Source organism: Scyliorhinus torazame, chromosome 2 (genome assembly GCF_047496885.1).
Source record: "Scyliorhinus torazame isolate Kashiwa2021f chromosome 2, sScyTor2.1, whole genome shotgun sequence".
NCBI classification, from domain to species: domain Eukaryota; kingdom Metazoa; phylum Chordata; class Chondrichthyes; order Carcharhiniformes; family Scyliorhinidae; genus Scyliorhinus; species Scyliorhinus torazame.
The window spans coordinates 166,771,023-166,789,872 of record NC_092708.1 but is presented as its reverse complement, the minus strand read 5'-3'; the positions used below and the strand labels follow the sequence as shown (position 1 = coordinate 166,789,872).

The window sequence follows — 18,850 nt, the reverse complement described above, 5'->3', positions numbered from 1 at the left end:
TCTTTTATGAATAGACCTGTAAATTAATTTGGTATGAAGATCAGTTCTCTATTCAAAAAGAACTTGCATCTCTAATATGTTAATCAACAAACCAATTTAAGAAATAATGTACCCAACTGAATTATTCGGAGGTGATTGGTATGATCAATTTAATCTAATTTTCCTCTCGTGAACAATGTATTTTTAATTAAAAAAAAAAAACCAGCATGAATGCTCTGTAGCAAGACCTCATTACAAGACAGCAACTGTGATGAGGTTAGATTATGGGTAACTGGTGCGGTACAGAGTTGTACGCAGTAGTCAGGTGCTGTGTTTAGTTGTTGTACTCTCCGGAATTGGCTGATAACAGTTCATTGCAGTTGTGATGTCGGTGGCTTTGGAACTGTTTGGCTACATCGAAAGAAAGAAAAATCAGTCCAGCACTGCTTGTTGAAAGTAATCAAAGACTGGAATGAAGGTTTTTTTGAAAATACTGTACCACAATTTTATTAGCTTTTTTCACGTGTGCACAGTATGGCTTAAGTTTTAAAAGAATAGTATGTGTCACATCAACATAATAAAATGATTTTGCTACTACATCACTACCTGGACAAACACATTAGAGAACAAATGTATGCATGAATTTATTTTTGACATTTAAAATACATTTAGTGTAGTTCTACACTATTTCTACCCCGATTCGGCATGTTTTGTAATGTAGTTGCTGAGAAGTGCAGATGTTAAAACAGAAAACCTAAAGTCATCCCTGTCAATCTTAAAAACTCAATTGTGCACAGAAGCTGATGCTCCTGAAGTTCAGTGTCTCTTTGCCATGTGTAATCAATCACTCATTATCTTCATTCTCATCATTCTGCGCATGATATATACTCTGATTACGTCTCTTAATTAGTTTTATTCCACTGCTTCCATTCTCATGCTCGTTGCTAATTCGTTTCACAGCCTTTGTGCGTGTGCTTTTTCCTTCTCCCTCAGTCATGCTGCTGTCTCCAGACTTGCCCAGATCTTCATTTGCAGAGTCCTGCATCTCATCAGAAGATACAATCATAGAATCAGGGAGATCTCTTATATCAGAGAAATTTGCTGAGGAGTCCATAAAGGGGTGGTCTGGTGATGGTTCTATGGAATGTGTGCTGAGTTCCCCATTATCATCATCTTCCAGTGTTATTTCATCTGGATTTATGGAGGAAGAAAGTCCAGAAGTGTCTGTGGTATAATCACTGGGCTCCTCAGGATTATCAGCGCTGTCCAGATCATCCTCTTCCTCCATAAGCCCTTCATTTTCCATCTGTTTCACTTTAGCATTCAGGTCAGTGAGGCCAAAGGTGGCACAGAACTCCGTTGTCTGGGGGTTAATCACATGGAGAGGTTCCCTTGATCTCTGTAAGTGTGCTGGGTCATAGGCAGGCACTATCTGGCTGAAGTTACTGGGGATCTGGAGGTTATGGCCTTGCTCTTCCAACAGTTCTTCAATGTCTTCTCCTGACACACTGAAGTCCCACCTGTATCAAAACAGAAGAAGAGATCAATACAATTGGCAAAAGTAACACAAAGAAATCAGATGAATATAAACAGGATTTTAAGGGTTAAATCAAAATTTTACTTAGCTGAACACAAGTAACAGTTTGGGTTATGGAATCATAGAATGGTAGAGTCTATTTGGCCCATAGTGTTCATGCTGACTTTCTGCAAGAGCAGCTCAGCTCGTCTCTCTCTTCTTTTCCTTCTGGTACTCATCTACTTCCCTTCTGAAAGCCACAATTGAATCTGCCTCCAGCACCTTCTTAAGCAGTGCATTCCAGATCCCAATGATTTACTGCACAAAATCTTTCCTCAATTCATTCATGGTTCTTGCCCTTTGTTTGACCCTTCTGCCATTGGGGTTCCTATCCACTATATCTACACTCCTCACGATTTTGAACACCTCCATCAAATCTACTCTTTTAAAAAATTTTTTTAGAGTACCCAATTCAATTTTTCCAATTAAGGGGCAATTTAGCGTGGCCAATCCACCTAGCCTGCACATCTTTGGGTTGTGGGGCCAAAAACACGGGGAGAATGAGCAAACTCCACAGGGACAGGGACCCAGAGCCAGGATTGAACCTGGGACCTCAGTGCCATGAGACAGCAGTGCTAACCACTACGCCACCGTGCTGCCCCCATCAAATCTACTCTTAACTTTCCCCAAGAACAGCCCCTGCTTTTCCAATCTATCCATGTAAGTGATGTCTCTCATCCCCAAAACCATTCTCTTCAATCTTTTCTGCACCCTCTCTCAAGCCTTCACCTAAAGTATGGTGTGCAGAATTGAACACAATATTCCAGTTGAGGTCAAACCAATGTTTTATGACCGTTCAACATAACTCCATTGCTTTTGCTCAGTTTGAAAATGAGGACTTTAGAATTGTGCATTTTCAGCTTTAAAATGCATGGATTTCAAAAACAACCTGATTTTTCAGAAATATTTATCCTATTGTGAAATAGGCACTTTAAATACTGCAAATAGGCTAGACTTACTTTGCATGTAGACTGTTATTTTCTGGCATGTTCCATGTTTTAGAGGTGACATTAATTAAATCATTTGTAGCTTTTAGAATGGTCAGCCATTCAGAATCATACTCTAGGTGATCTGAAGCGTTTGGGTCATGCTCTATTTCCACAATCTAAAGTCAAGAGAAAAAAAAAAGCATTGAAAGTGCAAATCACACACTATGCTGCAGCCAGTAATGTAGAAATTAATAGGTTCTATTCAATATTCTACAAGCCTAATTTATCATTACAATGATATTGCACTTTTTCTCTGGCCTCTTGTTCAATAACACTGAACACTGAATGCAACCACGAGTAGCAGAAATAAGTCTTTATGCTGGTCATTTGTTTCCAATCAAAATTATGTCAAATGTTACACAATACCTGTAGAAAATCTCTGCGAGGGAGGCATTTATCTAGAGCCAAAAATTTTGTTGCTTTTGGCAGCTGCTCACCGTTACTCTTCTGTAAGGGAACAAAAAGAATAAACCACTTTGGGTTAAGTTGTGTCAATGTACAGTTATAACAGACCATATCATCTTCACCATCAGAGCCTTGGTAAACACACTAATTAAAATTAATTCTCTGAATGCGAATGGCATTGACAAGGTTGGTAATTATTGTCCATTGCTGGTTGCCAATGTGTAGTGGTGGTGAGTCACATTCTTGAATTGTTAACGGCGATTTGTTACAATGGAGTGAGGGAAATTAAGAGTCCACCACACTGGTGTGGACTAGAATCACCAGACCATATAAAAGACAACAGGTTTTCTTCTCTGAAGGACATTAATGAGCCAGATGGGATTTCCATCAGCTTTAAATTCACACACGTGATAAAAGTCAACTAAATTTCTCAAGTTCCCAAGGTTCTCCACCTTAGTAGGCCAGGTTTCAGAATTACTAATCCTATAACAGAACCACTTCACAATCGTATTACTGAAAAAGGGATACCACTCACTACCTATCTCCAATTCATAGTAGCCATTGAACACCTGCCAAAAATTATCGAAAGGACATTATGCTTGGACATAACAGTTTGTGAATAAGGTAATGCAGTACACATCTACTCTATGTGAGAATCATATTTATTGATAAACAAGGTTAGGTAATCAATTACTGTAAACATGTAGGTCCTAAAGCTGGGAAGAGAAATTCAGCAAATCTTGCAGCATTCATGTACCAAAGTGCGCAACCAATATGATCTTTCTTAATTATCCAAGGCACATTACCCACTATCTTTGAAATATGTAGCACGAGAGTGATCCCTTGATCAAGTCAGAAGAGGGGTCATTACTGTACCTCTTTTTATATAGTGCGAGTTTCTCTTCAGAAAAGCAAACAAATATATTGCCCCGGATTTTCCGCTCTGGATCAGGACCAGAACCCCTATTTCTGACCCTGATCAGACAAAAATATACACACTTGCCCTCCTCCGATTTTTCAGGGTAATCTTCCAAAGGAGGACTTGCAGAACTCAAATTAGCATAGGACAACACGGAAGAGTGACGAGGATCCACACAGAAGCCACACCACTTTTATGGAAGTGGCTGCAATATTCTGGTCAGTAAAGAGTTTAAATGTCTCAAAGCTTTTTTGAAAAACTAAGGAGAGAAGGTAAGTGGCTGGAGGAGGGGAGTGGGAATGAGAGAGAGAGAGAGAGAGAGAGAGAGAGAGAAAGGGGTGGGTAAGGGAGTAAGTAGTGTGAGCAAGATAAATGGATAAGGAAGGCAAGGAGGATGGGTAAGGTAGCTGGGTGGGTGGTGAGGTTGGGTCGGGTGAAAGTGATTGGTGGACCAGTTCTGTAGTCACCCAGGTTTTAAACTGGGTAACATTTCCTGGGTAACTATTCACACAAGTTGGAACCGTCCAAAGTCTCTGGCTCTAACTCAAGAGTTGAAGATTTTTTGGAAAGTCCCAGGGAACAGGGGAATTGTCCATCGCAAGCCCAACATCTCAGGCAATTCCCACTGAGGTCACTGCGTTGGAACTTCAGAGGGATCCATTATGCATCTTGAGAGCATGTCTGGTCTCTAACTAGCTGGAGACAGAAGATTTGTGCAAATGTCAAGTTTGACTGGACATGCTATAGTAAGATAGCATTCTTCCTTCCCATTCCTTGGTTTGAGTTATCATCTCTTTCACCCTCAACAGCAAACATTTAAAAAAAAGTATTTTAATTCAAATTTTACCATTTGAAAAACATTACAACACAACACAACCCCCCCCCCCATTCCACCTCTTTCCCTCTCTCTCTTTCTCCTCCCTCCCCCCTGAACAGTAACTAGTTCTCCAAAATGCAGAATATACCCCGGCAGGTCTGACACACCGAATATGGCCCCCAGGGGTCGGCTCCAAGTCCACATGCAAGATTGCTGAAAAGCAACCTCCAAAATGTCTCCAACGTTGGGCAGGACCAGAACATATGTAGATGATTAGCTGGGCCCCCCCCCACACTGTTCACAGATGTCCTCTACCCCCTTAAACAGCCATCTCATCCTCTAGTTCATCAGCTGCTCTCAGTGTACCACCTTTAGCTGAATCAACCCCAGCCTTGCACACGAGGTTGTGGCATTCACCCTCCGCAGCATCGCATACCACAATCCCTCCTCTAGTGCCAACCCCCTCCAGAGAAACATCTTCCTCCAAAAGCCTTCCTTAAATCGATGAGACAACTCCATCCTCCAAAACGAGGAGGCAAGTGCTACAGGAAAGATTGGAAAGAACTTTTTTGCAAAGTCCTGCACGTACTTAAAACCCTCCCCACCACAAACCCAAACTTGTGAGACGCCCCTCCTAGAACAAGTCCTTCATCTCCATCACCTCTCTTCTCAATGGCAAACATACTGTTTACAATAGTCGAGTGCAGCAGGAGTTGTTTTTTGGAAGTTGGGTGAAAAGCAGTTTACTCTGCAAGTGATCTGTGACACACCTTCATGAACGAGCGAAGTGGAATCCCACTTCATTTTCAATACAGGCTGGAAACCGAGCTGCCCCCCCCCCCCCCCCCCCCCCCCCGCCGAACCATTTGGACAGCCTCCAAAGTAATTCCTTCTCTTACCTTCAATACATTTTTACACAATACCACTTTCTCTCTCTGCTTGGCAGGATGATGAAGATCATAGCCAGCAGTAACATGGGGAGCATTTGGCACATTATTCTTGAGCTGGCATTTAGGAATAGCAGCCAATTAATCCCACACCCTTTCTCTTAACCCATGGCTCTGCAAATTTCCTTCAAAATATATATCCAATTCCCTTTTGAAAGTTGACCTTCAATTTACAAGTGCTAGAAATATTCATCAATTCTAGTAGATGTGACACATTTCATAACCCTTGCTTCTTCCGCATCTTCAATAATGGAGCGTATTATAAGAATTCCATTAGCCTCGGCAAAACAAACCAGTTTGCACCCAATTTCTGCTGATATTGAAGATCAACACGCATTAATTTAAAACACTTACTCGCATTAAGAGAATAACAAAATCCTAAAGAATTCATAATTCCTTATAAAATAACAGAACAGTGTATTCTGCAAGTTGGAAATGAAATCAGAAATGTTGGAAATCACTCAGCTGGTTAAAAGGAAGAACAAAGGGAAGGTCTGTGATAGGGTGGTAGATAGAAGAGATGATGGTGCAAGGATGGTGGTAATGGCAGAAGTAAATAAATAAAAGATGTATCCAGAGGAGGAGTATATGGGAAATGCAAAATCATCAACATCTGCCACACAAGAAAATCAAAACAAAAATAGGGCCAGTGGCTATGACCTGAAATTATTGAATTCTACGTTCAGTTCAAAGGCTGTAAAGTGCCTAATTGAAAGATAGGATATTGTTTCTCGAGCTAAATTTCCAAGTTTTCACAATACGCCATTATGATAATAATAATCTTTATTATTGTCACAAGTAGGCTTACATTAACACTGCAATGAAGTTACTGTGAAAATTCCCGAGTCTCCACACTCCGGCGCCTGTTCGGGTACACAGAGGGAGAATTCAGAATGTCCAATTCTCCTAACAAGCACATCTTTCGGAACTTGTGGGAGGAAACTGGAGCACCGGGAGGGAATCCACGCAGACACCGGGAGAAAATGCAGACTCCGCACAGTGACCCAAGCGGGAATCAAACCTGGGGCCCTGGCGCTGTGAAGCAACAATGCACCTTCACTGTGCTGCCATGAAGGTGCCGTGAACAGGCATGCTTGCTTTTCACAAATGTAGTGTCATTTCTCTAGTTTCACACCACAAACAACAAGCATACTTTATTTCTGTAACATGCAATTAAGATAGAAGATGTAAAGTCTACATTTTTCCTCTCTCATCTTACCGGATGCTGCATTAAAGCTGCAAACTTCACATGTAGATGTGCTGCAAACCAATAAGAAGGCTTGAGATGCTGCAGAAGTTCTGTAGCTGCAGGACTGCCCAAAGTATTGGCCTCAACGTCTGGACGAAGGAAGGTCTTATGCTTAAGCAGTTGTTTTTTGTTACCATAGTGATAGATACCTCGTGGCCAATCATGTGACAGGAAGATGTCCATGTGTTGTTTTATCTGAAGATAGAAAATAAGAGTAATGATGATGGTTCATTTCTTTTTTGCCCTTTGATGTGAAATGTAGACATGTAAGAAATAGACAACCTATGAAGGATGGTCCAAGCTTTATTACCTCTAACACAGGACAAATTGCTTGTGTCTTGTGAACGCGGAGCTATTAATTTTTAAAATTATTTTTGCATGGATGAGAGCGTCACTACAAGACCAGCATTTGTTGCCACCCCTAACAGCCCTTGAGAAAGTTGTGATGAGCCACCTTCTTGAACTGCTGCAATCCATCTGGTGTAGATAAACACTCAGTGCTGTTAGGAGAGTCCCAGGTTTGTGACCTAGCAACAGCAAAGGAAAGGCAGTATAGTTCAAAGTCAGGATGATATGTAGGTTAGAACATAGAACATACAGTGCAGAAGGAGGCCATTCGGCCAATCGAGTCTGCACCGACCCACTTAAGCCCTCACTTCCACCCTATCCCAGTAACCCAATAACGCCTCCTAACCTTTTTGGTCACTAAGGCCAATTTATCATGGCCAATCCACCTAACCTGCATGTCTTTGGACTGTGGGAGGAAACCGGAGCACTCGGAAGAAACCCAAGCAGACACGGGGAGAACGTGCAGACTCCGCACAGACAGTGACCCAGCGGGGAATCGAACCTGGGACCCTGACGCTGTGAAGCCACAGTGCTATCCACTTGTGCTACCGTGCTACCCTGCGGTACAGTTCCAAGTCAGGATGATATGTAGGTTGGAGGGGAACTTGCAAGTAGTGGGGATTCATATAATCCGCTGAACAGCCTTTTTAAAAACCTTTGCCTAAAATATAAACTATTGGGAACGCAAGATGAAAATTCAACATTTCTAAATGAAATACATGGAAAATTGCCAAGCATCATTGGTAGAAAGCTCAACTTGCATGTATAATATGGGATACCTGTGGACCTTCTTTCTCTGGATAATTAATGTCAACCACCATTCACAACTGGATGCGGCAAGACTGCAGAACTTTGATCAGATTTGGTTGTGGGTTCGCTTAGGTCTGGCTATTGCACGCTACCTGTTGGTATGCTAGTAGCTCGGTGTGCAGCTTCACTAGGTTGACATCTCACTTTTAGGCCTGCCTGAATGCTACTCCTGCCATGCCCCCTAAACTCTTCATTAAAAACAAAATATATATTTTATTTCAAACTCGAACAAAAATTGGGTTACAAAACCGACAATCACAATTACTACAGTTTGTAACATTTTTCCCCTTAATCCCCTCCACCCCGACAAACAATGCGATCTGTGAACATGGATAAGAACAGACGCCAACGCACATAGAACCCTTCCTCCAACCCTCACAGGGCAAACTTGACCTTCCCCAGGCTCAAAAATTTGTGCAGGTCCCTACCCATGCCAAACGTCAGTTCAGCAAAATCCTTCACCAGGCAATCAATCCTGCAGCTCAGAGACTCCAAAAAAATCACCACCAAGGGGCACAGCGCGATATGAAACTTAACTATCTCTGACATAGAAAGCTCTCTGTTTCTCACACCCTCAGAACATCTTGCCATGGTTCGCCTCTCCACATTTCTCACAGCGATCCTCCATCTCCCCCACCCTCACTCGGTCCCCAGTTCATCTTCCCACCTGCCCTTAATCCTTTCCACTAACAGCATCTCTCTCTTTCTCAACGACCTATGAATATCTCCAATCCTCCCTTCCACCCACACATCTGCAACAAATAGCATTTATACTCCGGCATTTCAGGGAAAGTGGGCAGTTTCTTCCATGCGTATTCCCGAATCGAAGCATTGGAACTCGCTTGGGTAACTCAAACTTCTCCCAAAGCTTCGCCAAATCTGCTAACCATTCCCCTAAAATTAGATCCCTCAACCTCCATATCCCTGCCCTGTCACCTCATACATTGCGTCATCTCTGTGGGCGCAAACCTATGATTCCCACCCAACGGATCAATACCAACTCCCACCCAAAGTGCTTCCATAACTGATTCCACATAACTGATTCCAAATCTTTATTGATGACACCACCACCGGGCTATTGGTATATTTTTCTGGGGCAAATGGAGCAGGACCACTTACACTCGACCCCTTGCAGGAGTCCTCCACCCGCACCCATTCTGACCACCCCCCCCCAACCCATTGTCTCACCATCTCCACATTAGCTGCCCAGTAGTAGTGCAGAGATTCGGAAGCACCAACCCCCCCTCACCTTTTCCTCCGCAAAAGGGCCCTGCTAACCATCTGTATTTTGCCTGTCCACATATTCAAAAATAAATCCACCTACCATTCGAAAATAATACCACTGGGAGACAAATTGGGACTGGAAAATCAATAGGAACCTAGGTTACGCATTCATCTTAACAGCCTGCACCATCCTTGCCAATGGCAAGATGTCCCAGCTCCTCAGATCCCCCTTAACCCCTCCACCCAGCCCCATTAAATTCCACCTGTGCATCGTTACCCAATCATGCGTCACCTGAATCGCCAAATATCAGAACCTGACCGTAGCCACCCTAAATGGCAATGCCCCAAGATTCATACTCATCCCCAAGTCATTCACTGGGAAAAACTTACTCTTTCCCACATTCAATTTTGTACCACGAAAAGGCCCTAAATTTCTCCAAAAGTTCAGAATTCTTCCCATACACTCCCAACGGGTCCGCCACATATAGCAACAAGTCATCTCCATACAACACCCATGCTCCTGACCCCCCTTCACAATTCCCCAACACCCAGAAGGCAATCACCAAAGGCTCTATCGCCAATGCAAACAATAATGGTGACAAAGGGCACCCCTGCCTCGTTCCCCTGTGCAGCCTAATGTGCATAGAATCCACGGCATTCATTCACTCACCATTGGGGATGCGTGGAGTAAGCTTACTCATGTCCCAAATGTCAGCCCAAACCTCCGCAAGGCTTCAAACAAGTGCAGACACTCAAAACTCGGTCAAAGGCCTTCTCCACATCCATTGACACTATCACCTCTGGCACCCTGCTCCCTGACGGGGTCATGACCATGTTCAATAGCATCTTAATGTTGTTCTACAGCTGCTGCCCCTTTATGAACCACATCTGATCTTCTGATACCACCTCGGGGGCACACCCCTCCAATCGCCTTGCTAGCAACTTCATTACCTTCACGTCCATACTTAGCAACAAAATAGGTATGTATGACTCATATTCCAACAGATCCTTATCTTTCTTAGGAATTAAAGAAATAGAGGCCTATGACAATGTACCCAGCAACTCCACCCTTTACAGTGCGTTCTTAAACATACTCAGAGAGATAGGGTGGCACGGTGGCGCATTGGTTAGCACTGCTGCCTACAGCGCTGAAGACCCAGGTTCGAACCCAGCCCCGGGTCACTGTCTGTGGAGTTTGCACATTCTCCCAGTGTCTGCGTGAATTTCACCCCCACAACCCAAAGATGTGCAGGTAGGTGGATTAGCCACTCTAAATTGCCCCTTAAGGGGAAACAAATAATTGGGTACTCTAAATTTATTTTTAAAAAAACACTCAGGAGGTGCTGGTCCAAATCCCCCAAAACATTTAGTAAAACTAGACCAGGAAACCATCCGGTCCCAGCGCCTACCCAGATTGCATCAACCCCCCCCTTCAACCCCAATGGCTCCTCCAATGCTTGCCGCCTTCTCCTCACCCACCTCTGGGAACTCCAACCCATCCAAGAAGCATCACCCCCCCCCCCCCCCCCCCCCTCCAATTGGCAGGCTCAGACCTACACAATCCCTGATAAAAGGCCTCAAACATCTCATTAATTCGGTGTTGACCACCCGCCCCCTGGACGTGCACAATTTCCCACACAGCCCCCTCAACTGTTGGGCTAGCAAGCGACTAGCCTTATTGCCGTACTCATACTGGGCGCCCATAACCCTACGAAGCTGACACACCACTTTTGCCATTGTCAGTCGGTCAAAATGCCTCTGCAATTCCTTCCTTTCCGCCAGAAGCTGCCAGGTCAGGGTTGCCAAATACCTGCGGCCTAACTCCACAATACCCTCCAGCACCTCAACCTCCCCTCCACCTTATCCCTATGGGGATGGAAGGATATCTCCCTCCTAACCACCGCCTTCAATGGGCTGGATTCCCCGCACCCTGCCGCCTAAATCACGGCCGGCGTGGGGGCGGAAAATCCATTTTCCCGCACCGGTTCCCCGATTCTGCGGGCCCCAAAAAGTGGCGTACTCGGAGAATACGACGTGCCGCCGAGGACCTACCTGGGGCCATTGACAGAGGCCCGCTCTGCCATTCTCCGCCCCTGACCGGCCGAAGTCACGATGGCGTGGGTCTAATATGGTCCAGCCGGTAGGGATACTCGCATGGCGGCTGCGGACTCAGTCCGCGGCTACTCTGGTAGGGCTGATCGGAGGGCAGGGGGGGCCTTATAGGCAGCAGGGAAATGTTTGTGCCGGCGATTTGGGGGGTTATTATTCGGGTCCAGCTCCACGGTCAGAGTCCGCCATGGAGTAGGGCGGCCACCGCCTTGCGCATACGCGGCCTCCGACCCGGAAGAGCGGCGGCCCGTATCTGTAGCAAAAGCTGCCAGATCTATGCCGGGTCCCTGCTAGCCCCCTGCAGGGCTAGGAATTAGTGGCCCTTTCAAGCCAGTTTTTCTGGCGTGAAACTCCACCATTTTGACGCCGGAGTGGGGACATAGTCCCAATAAAGGAGAATCCAGCCCAATGTCTCCCAGAAAGTAACTGCAGAGAGTTCCCCCATTCTGATTAAATTCCACGTCATTCTTTATGGCTAATTGCACCTCATCACAAAACACTTTAGCCACGAGCAACCCCGAATCAAATCTCCACCCTGCCTCAAGCCTCAGGTTCAAAATGACTATGCTTGCATACTAGCCCCCACCACAAAATCGTCTATTCGGGAGTATACCCGATGAACTTGGGAGAAAGGAATATTCCCTCTCTCCCAGGTGCCTGAACCGCCACAGATCAATCCACCCCACCCCCTCCCCCCATCTGTTCCATAAACACCTCCAGCTCCTTTGCCAGCCCTGTCCTAACCTTGACCTGTCCACCCTTGGGGGCAGCACACAATTAAAATCCCCCTCCCCGTTAACAGCTTATGGGAATCCAAATCTGGAATGGACGGCAAGTTTCTCAGCAAAATCCACATCATCCCAGTTGGGTGCATACACATTGACCAGAATTACCGGAGTCCCCACCAACACCACACTCACCATTACAAACATACTCTCCTGATCTTGCACCTCCTGCGACACTACAAAAATCACTACTTAACTAAATATGGTCGCAACGCCCATTGACTTAGAGTCGAACCCGGAGTGGAATGTCTGCCCAACCCACCATCTCCTCAGTCACATCTGATCACTTACCTGTAAATGCATTTCCTGCAGAAAAAACACATCTGCCTTTAGACTTTTAAATGTAGGAATACCCTTGACCTTTTAACCGGCCTATTTAGCCTTCAGCCATTCCAGGTTACCACCCTCACTGGGGGCTTCAGCCCCCCACTCCCCCAAAGGTCTTCCATCATCCTCCAATCTGTCAACCCATCTATCCACTCTTCAAACTACTCATGCCCACACAAAATGGCCACCCCCTCCATCCTTCCAGAGGTCTACCTTGAAAAGCAACTGTTTCACAAACCCAACCACCCCCCACCCCGCCATACTTACTCCGCACTTCTCCTCCCCCTACAGACCGACCAAAATATCCCTGGTAGGCTAAACCAACAGCCCCTTAAGCACTAGAAAGTGCACATAAAATAAAACATCAGCCTTCCATACAAAAATCAACAACATATTACAGACTCAATAAAACATACCTGTGACAAACAAAGGGTCCCAACCCCAACCCAACCCGTGGCCTCGGACAAAGTTATTTGCCTCTTCTGGCGCCTGGAAATAATGTTTCATGCCCTCAAACGCTACCGACAACTTGGCTGGGTAAAACACTCAAACCGAAACTTGCTCTGATAGAGCACTGCTTTAGCCTTGTTGAACTCCATTCACCTCTTGGCCAGATCAGTTCCAATAACTTTATAGATCCAGACCCGATTCCCCACCCAGCTACAATCAGAGTTGCCTTGGCCCACCTCAGTATCTTCTCTTTATCTTGAAACTTGTGCATATGCATAATCATAGCCTGGGGCAGCTCCCCCACCCTCAGCTGCTGTCTCAGGGACCGGTGCACCCGATCCACTTTGGGGTTTTCTCAAGTATCTTTTCATCCACCAACTTTTCAAACCTCATCATCACTAGCTGGTGGCACTCGTTTTCTCCCTCTGGCAAACCCATGATGCGCAGATTCTGCCATTTGGACCGATTCTCATGGTCATCGGCCCTGGCCTGCAGCACCTTGCATATTTCCCCCAACATCGACATCTCTGCTTCCACGGATACGATTCGGTCGCTCTAGTCGGAGATTGTCTTCACTTCTTTCATCGTCGCACGCTGTGCATCCAGGCCCTTTGCCACAGAATCCCGTGAAGAGGTGCTAACGCTCCCTCAATTACTCTTGACCAGTCTCCCTGCATTTCCTTGCGCTGCTGTCTAAACTCATCTTTTATTAAAATAAATTTAGGAGTATCCAATTATTTTCCCCTCCAATTAAACGGGCAATTTAGCGTGGCCAATCCACCTACCCTGCATATCTTTGGGTTATGGGGGTGAAATCCACGCAGACACGGGGAGAATGTGCAAACTCCAAACAGACAGTGACCCGGGTCCGGGATCCAACCTGGGTCCTCAGCGCCATAGGCAGCAGTGCTAACCACTGCGCCACCGTGCCGCCCTACGGAACTCATCTGTAAATGAAGCTCATAAGCTGCTCCATTTGCGATGTGGCCGTGGATGGCGACCCATCCATCTCCACCAATCTTTCCAACAGTGCTGTGCCAGGAGGTTCCTCCAACTCCTGAGTTAGGGCTCTCACCGACTTCTGCCGGCTCTGATACCCCACTGTCATCCCACACTGGGGGAGAATCCACCATTCACCTCACAATTTGTCACCAAAAACCACCGCTTGAATGGGCAGAAAGTTCCAAAACCATCACCTCCATGCAGGACCAACCTGTGTGCGACCGATCAGACAATGGCCGTCACCGGAAGTCCACTGTTCATTACACCAGGGTTGCTCCCCTTGATGGGAATAGTAAAGAGGAATGAGATGGGCTATGAGATTAGATTGTGATTGAATAAAATTCTGCTGTTGCCGATGGTTCACAATGTTTCAAGGATGCTTTAAGCAGCTAGATCTTTTCTGAAACTATATAGTTTAGCACAGCAGTATTGCTGCACAGCCCAATAGACGGCAAGCCTTAATCTCCACAAGGACTGTGTGGTGGTCAGTACAACTAACACTGTTGTGGACAGATGTATCTGCAACAGGTAGATTGGAGAGGTCGAATAGGTTTTTACCTTGCTGGTTTGACTCACCACAAGGACTGTGTGGTGGTTACTACCACCAACAAGGTCATGGACAGATTCATCTGCAACAGGTTGATTGGCAAGGGCGAGGTCCCTTGTTGGTTTGACTCACCACCTTGGGGAAACGGTTGTGTAGTGGTATTGTCACTGGACCAGTAATCCAGAGACCCATGGTAATGCTCTGGGAACCTGGGTTCGAATCACACCACGGCAGATAGTGGAATTTGAATTCAATAGAAATATGGAATTAAAGGATAATGATAACAGTGAAACCATTATCGATTGTTGTAAAAATCCAACTGGTTCAGCAATACCCCTTTAAAGGAAGGACAGCTGCCTACATGTGACTCCAGCCCACAGTAACGTGTTACATTTCAGAGGCCATTTATCACTTGAAACCAGATGGATCACCTGGCATTGACAATGGCAAACACAGCCCTGTCGACCGTGCAAAGTCCTCCTTACTAACATTTGGGGGCTAGTGCCAACATTGGGAGAGCTGACCTATAGACAAGTCAAAATCACAGAATCATATCTTACAGATAATGTTCCAGACATCATCAGCACCATCCCACTAACAAAAAGTGGCATACCAGAGGTGTGAGTTACCCTGGGAACCCTCAACATGTCTCATGGCATCAGTTCCAACTGATGGGCAAAGAAACCTGCTGATTACCATGTACCTCGTCCCCTCTGTCTATGAATCAGCACTCCTCCATGCTGAACACCACTTGGCAAGGAGGTATGAGGAGAGATTGAATCGGTTGGGATTATACTCGCTGGAGTTCAGAAGATTGAGAGGGGATCTCATAGAAACCTAGCAAATTCTAACATGACTGGACAGGGTAGAAGCAGGAAGGATGTTCCCATTGGTGTGCGTGTCCAGAACCAGGGATCACAGTCTGAGGATATGGGGTAGACCATTTAGGACAGAGAGGAGGAGAAATTTCTTCACCCAGAGAGTGGTGGGCCTGTGGAATTTGTTACCAGAGGAAGTAGTTGAGGCCAAAACATTGCATGTTTTCCAGAAGCAGTTATATATAGCACTTCGGGCAAAGGGGATCAATGCATAAGGGTGGAGAGAGTGGGATTAGTCTATTGAGTTGGAGGGGCGAAGGGGCCCCGAGAGCAAAAAGAGGATCAAACAATATGTGGGGGGGGGGGGGGGGGGTGAAAGTGGGATTAGGCTATTGAGCTGGTTGATCAGCCATGATCAATATGAATAGTGGAGCAGGCTCGAGGGCCGAATAGCCTCCGCCTGCTCCTTTTTTCTATGTTTCTATGAAAGAAATGACTGCTTTCCCCCAGACACCAAAACAGATTACTGACCATGGGCAAACTAGGCGACGGGAACTGTGCAGATATGTATGGATGACTACTGGAGGTTCACTTACCCCTGGAGCAGACAAGAGTAAAGTAGAAGGAAGGGCTAGGTAGGGAGCTAGAGGGAGGGCTCTGGATCAAGGAACTGCACAGATCAAACATCACCTCCATGTGCACAGGGTTAAGACTAACGCACCTAACCAGCACAAGAATGAGCGGATTCTTTCAGGTGTAGGAAAAGTGTGCCAGGGAGGCCCGGCCAACCAAACCCACGTGCTCTGGTCTTGCCCAGACTTATCGGATACTGGACATCCTTCTTTGAGGCCATGTCCAGGGCTAAGAGGGTGAGGGTGGAGCCCTGCCCGTTGGCGGAGGTCTTCAGGATATCAGAACAGCCAGTGGGGAGTGGGTCAGACGCCCTGGCATTTGCCTACCAGATTGCGCACCAGAGACTCCTGCCCGCCTGGTGATTGGCAGCACCACCTAAAATTGCAGACTGGCTGTCCGACCTGGAGGACTATCTCAAACAAGAGAAAATAAAATATGCCATTAGTGGATCAGAGGGAGGGTTCCACAGCAACCAGCATCCAATAAGCATAGGCGGAGGGGGAAGAGAGAGCAGAGGACATGTATCCATTTCAACTTTCACTTTCATTTAGGCTAAACAAGCGCACATTGTAATACAAGTTTTATGACATCCGTTGGTGGCCATGGTGTGAGTGGTCACACACAGGACAGCTCCTGCTTGAAGGCACAAGCTCTTTTACCCGATACTGTTTGGAATTTTGATGAAAAGGCGAAGGTGAAGGTTGTAGCAGTAGTTTCCCCTGGGAGCGGTATATCCGCTGGTTACCAAACCCGGCAGAAAACTGAGGGCCATTGGTCTGAAAATCTATTCCCCAGAGAGCAGCGGAGGATAGGTCATTGAATATGATCAAGACTGACTTGAATAGATTTTTTTTATTTTAAAAAAAATATATATTTTATTCAGATTTTTTCAGTCAAACAAGAACAGTACAAGATTTTCCCCTTTTTACAACTTTAAAACAATATAAATAATAATGACCGTTTTTAACAAATAAATAATATATTAACTGAACGGCAACTGCCAACAACAAAATAATAACTCTTCAAAACAATGAAGTCCCACACGCCAGTATAAATAGCTAATATACAAACAACTATAAGAAACCCCTGAGGGCCCGCGTGGCCCCCCCCCCCCCGGGTTGCTGCTGCTACCTTCCCCATTTCCCTTATCGTTCTGCGAGGTAGTCAAGGAACGGTTGCCACCGCCTGGTGAACCCTTGAGCCGAACCTCTTAGTGCGTACTTTATCCGCTCCAATTTTATAAACCCTGCCATGTCGTTTATCCAGACCTCCACGCCCGGGGGCTTAGCTTCCTTCCACTTAAGCAATATCCTTCGCCGGGCTACTAGGGACGCAAAGGCCAAAACATCAGCCTCTCTCGCCTCCTGCACTCCCGGCTCTTCTGCAACCCCGAATATAGCCAACCCTCAGCCTGGCTCGACCCGGAACCCCACCACCTTCGAAAGCACATTTGCCACCCCCACCCAGAACCCCTGTAGTGCCGGGCATGACCAAAACATGTGGGTGTGGTTCGCTGGGCTTCCCGCGCATCTCCCGCACCTGTCCTCCACTCCAAAAAATCTACTTAACCTTTCTCCAGTCATATGCGCCCTATGTAGAACCTTGAATTGTATCAGGCTGAGCCTGGCGCATGAGGACGAAGAGTTTACCCTACTTAGGGCATCTGCTCACAGCCCCTCCTCGATCTCTTCCCCCAGCTCCTCTTCCCATTTTCTCTTCAGCTCATCCACCATGATCGCCCCCTCGTCTCCCTGTAAATATCTGACACCCTACCATCCCCCACCCATGCCCCCGAAATCACCCTGTCCTGAATCTCTTGCATCGGGAGCTGCGGAAATTCCCTCACCTGTTGCCTCGAAAAAGCCCTCAGTTGCATATACCGAAATGCATTCCCCGGTGGCAACCCATATTTTTCCGTCAGTGCTCCCAGACTCGCAAATGTCCCGTCTAGGAACAAATCCATCAGTTGCCCAATCCCTGCTCTCTGACAGACTTTAAAATCCCCCATCTATCTTCCCCGGGACAAACCTATGGTTGTTCCTTATCGGGGACCTCCCCGAGGCACCCGTCACTCCCTTATGCCGTCTCCACTGCCCCCAAATTTTCAGTGTTGCCACCACCACTGGACTTGTGGTGTACTTTATCGGGGAGAACGGTAAAGGCGCCGTCGCTAATGCTTGCAGGCAGGTTCCCCTACAGGATGCCATCTCTAGTCTTTTCCACGCCGCTCCCTCCCCTTCCCCCATCCACTTGCATACCATTGATATATTGGCGGCCCAATAATAGTCACTTAAGCTCGGCAGTGCCAGTCCCCCCCTATCCCTGCTACGCTGCAGAAACCCCCTCCTCACTCTTGGGGTCTTCCCAGCCCACACAAAGCTCATAACACTCTTATCCACTTTTTTGAAAAAAGCCTTGGTAATCATCATAGGGAGGCACTGGAACACAAAAAGAAATCGCGGAAGGACCACCATTTTGACCGCCTGCACCCTACCCGCCAGTGACAGGGGCACCATGTCCCATCTCCTAAAATCCTCTTCCATCTGCTCCACCAATCTTCCTAAATTAAGCTTATGCAAGGTTCCCCAGTTCCTGGCTATCTGGATCCCTAGGTACCGAAAATCCCTTGTTACTCTCCTCAGCGGCAAATCATCTATTCCCCTGCTCTGTTCCCCAGGGTGCATCACAAACAGCTCACTCTTCCCCATATTCAGTTTATATCCCGAAAATTCCCCAAACTCCCTGAGTGTCTGTATTATCTCGGGCATCCCCTCCACTGGGTCCGCGACATACAACAACAAATCATCCGCGTATAATGACACCCGGTGCTCTTCTCCTCCCCTAAGTACTCCCCTCCACTTCCTGGAGCCCCTCAGCGCTATGGCCAGTGGCTCAATTGCCAACGCAAACAGTATC

The 18,850-nt window shown here is 46.4% G+C and overlaps 1 protein-coding gene across 5 annotated transcripts in view; it reads right to left on the bottom strand.

Annotated features, from left to right (window-relative positions):
* Nucleotides 1-458: 458 nt before the first annotated feature.
* dbr1 (debranching RNA lariats 1) overlaps nucleotides 459-18,850 on the bottom strand; it is a 61,669-nt gene continuing 43,277 nt past the window's right edge. For all 5 annotated transcript variants that reach the window (XM_072479293.1, XM_072479329.1, XM_072479319.1 and 2 more), the window contains 4 exons: nucleotides 6,852-7,076; nucleotides 2,911-2,991; nucleotides 2,515-2,660; nucleotides 459-1,499 (listed from right to left, as the gene is read on the bottom strand). In XM_072479293.1, the coding sequence (XP_072335394.1) occupies nucleotides 824-1,499; nucleotides 2,515-2,660; nucleotides 2,911-2,991; nucleotides 6,852-7,076 (1,128 nt within the window). In that variant the 3' untranslated portion in view covers nucleotides 459-823. The remainder of the gene's footprint in view (nucleotides 1,500-2,514; nucleotides 2,661-2,910; nucleotides 2,992-6,851; nucleotides 7,077-18,850) is intronic.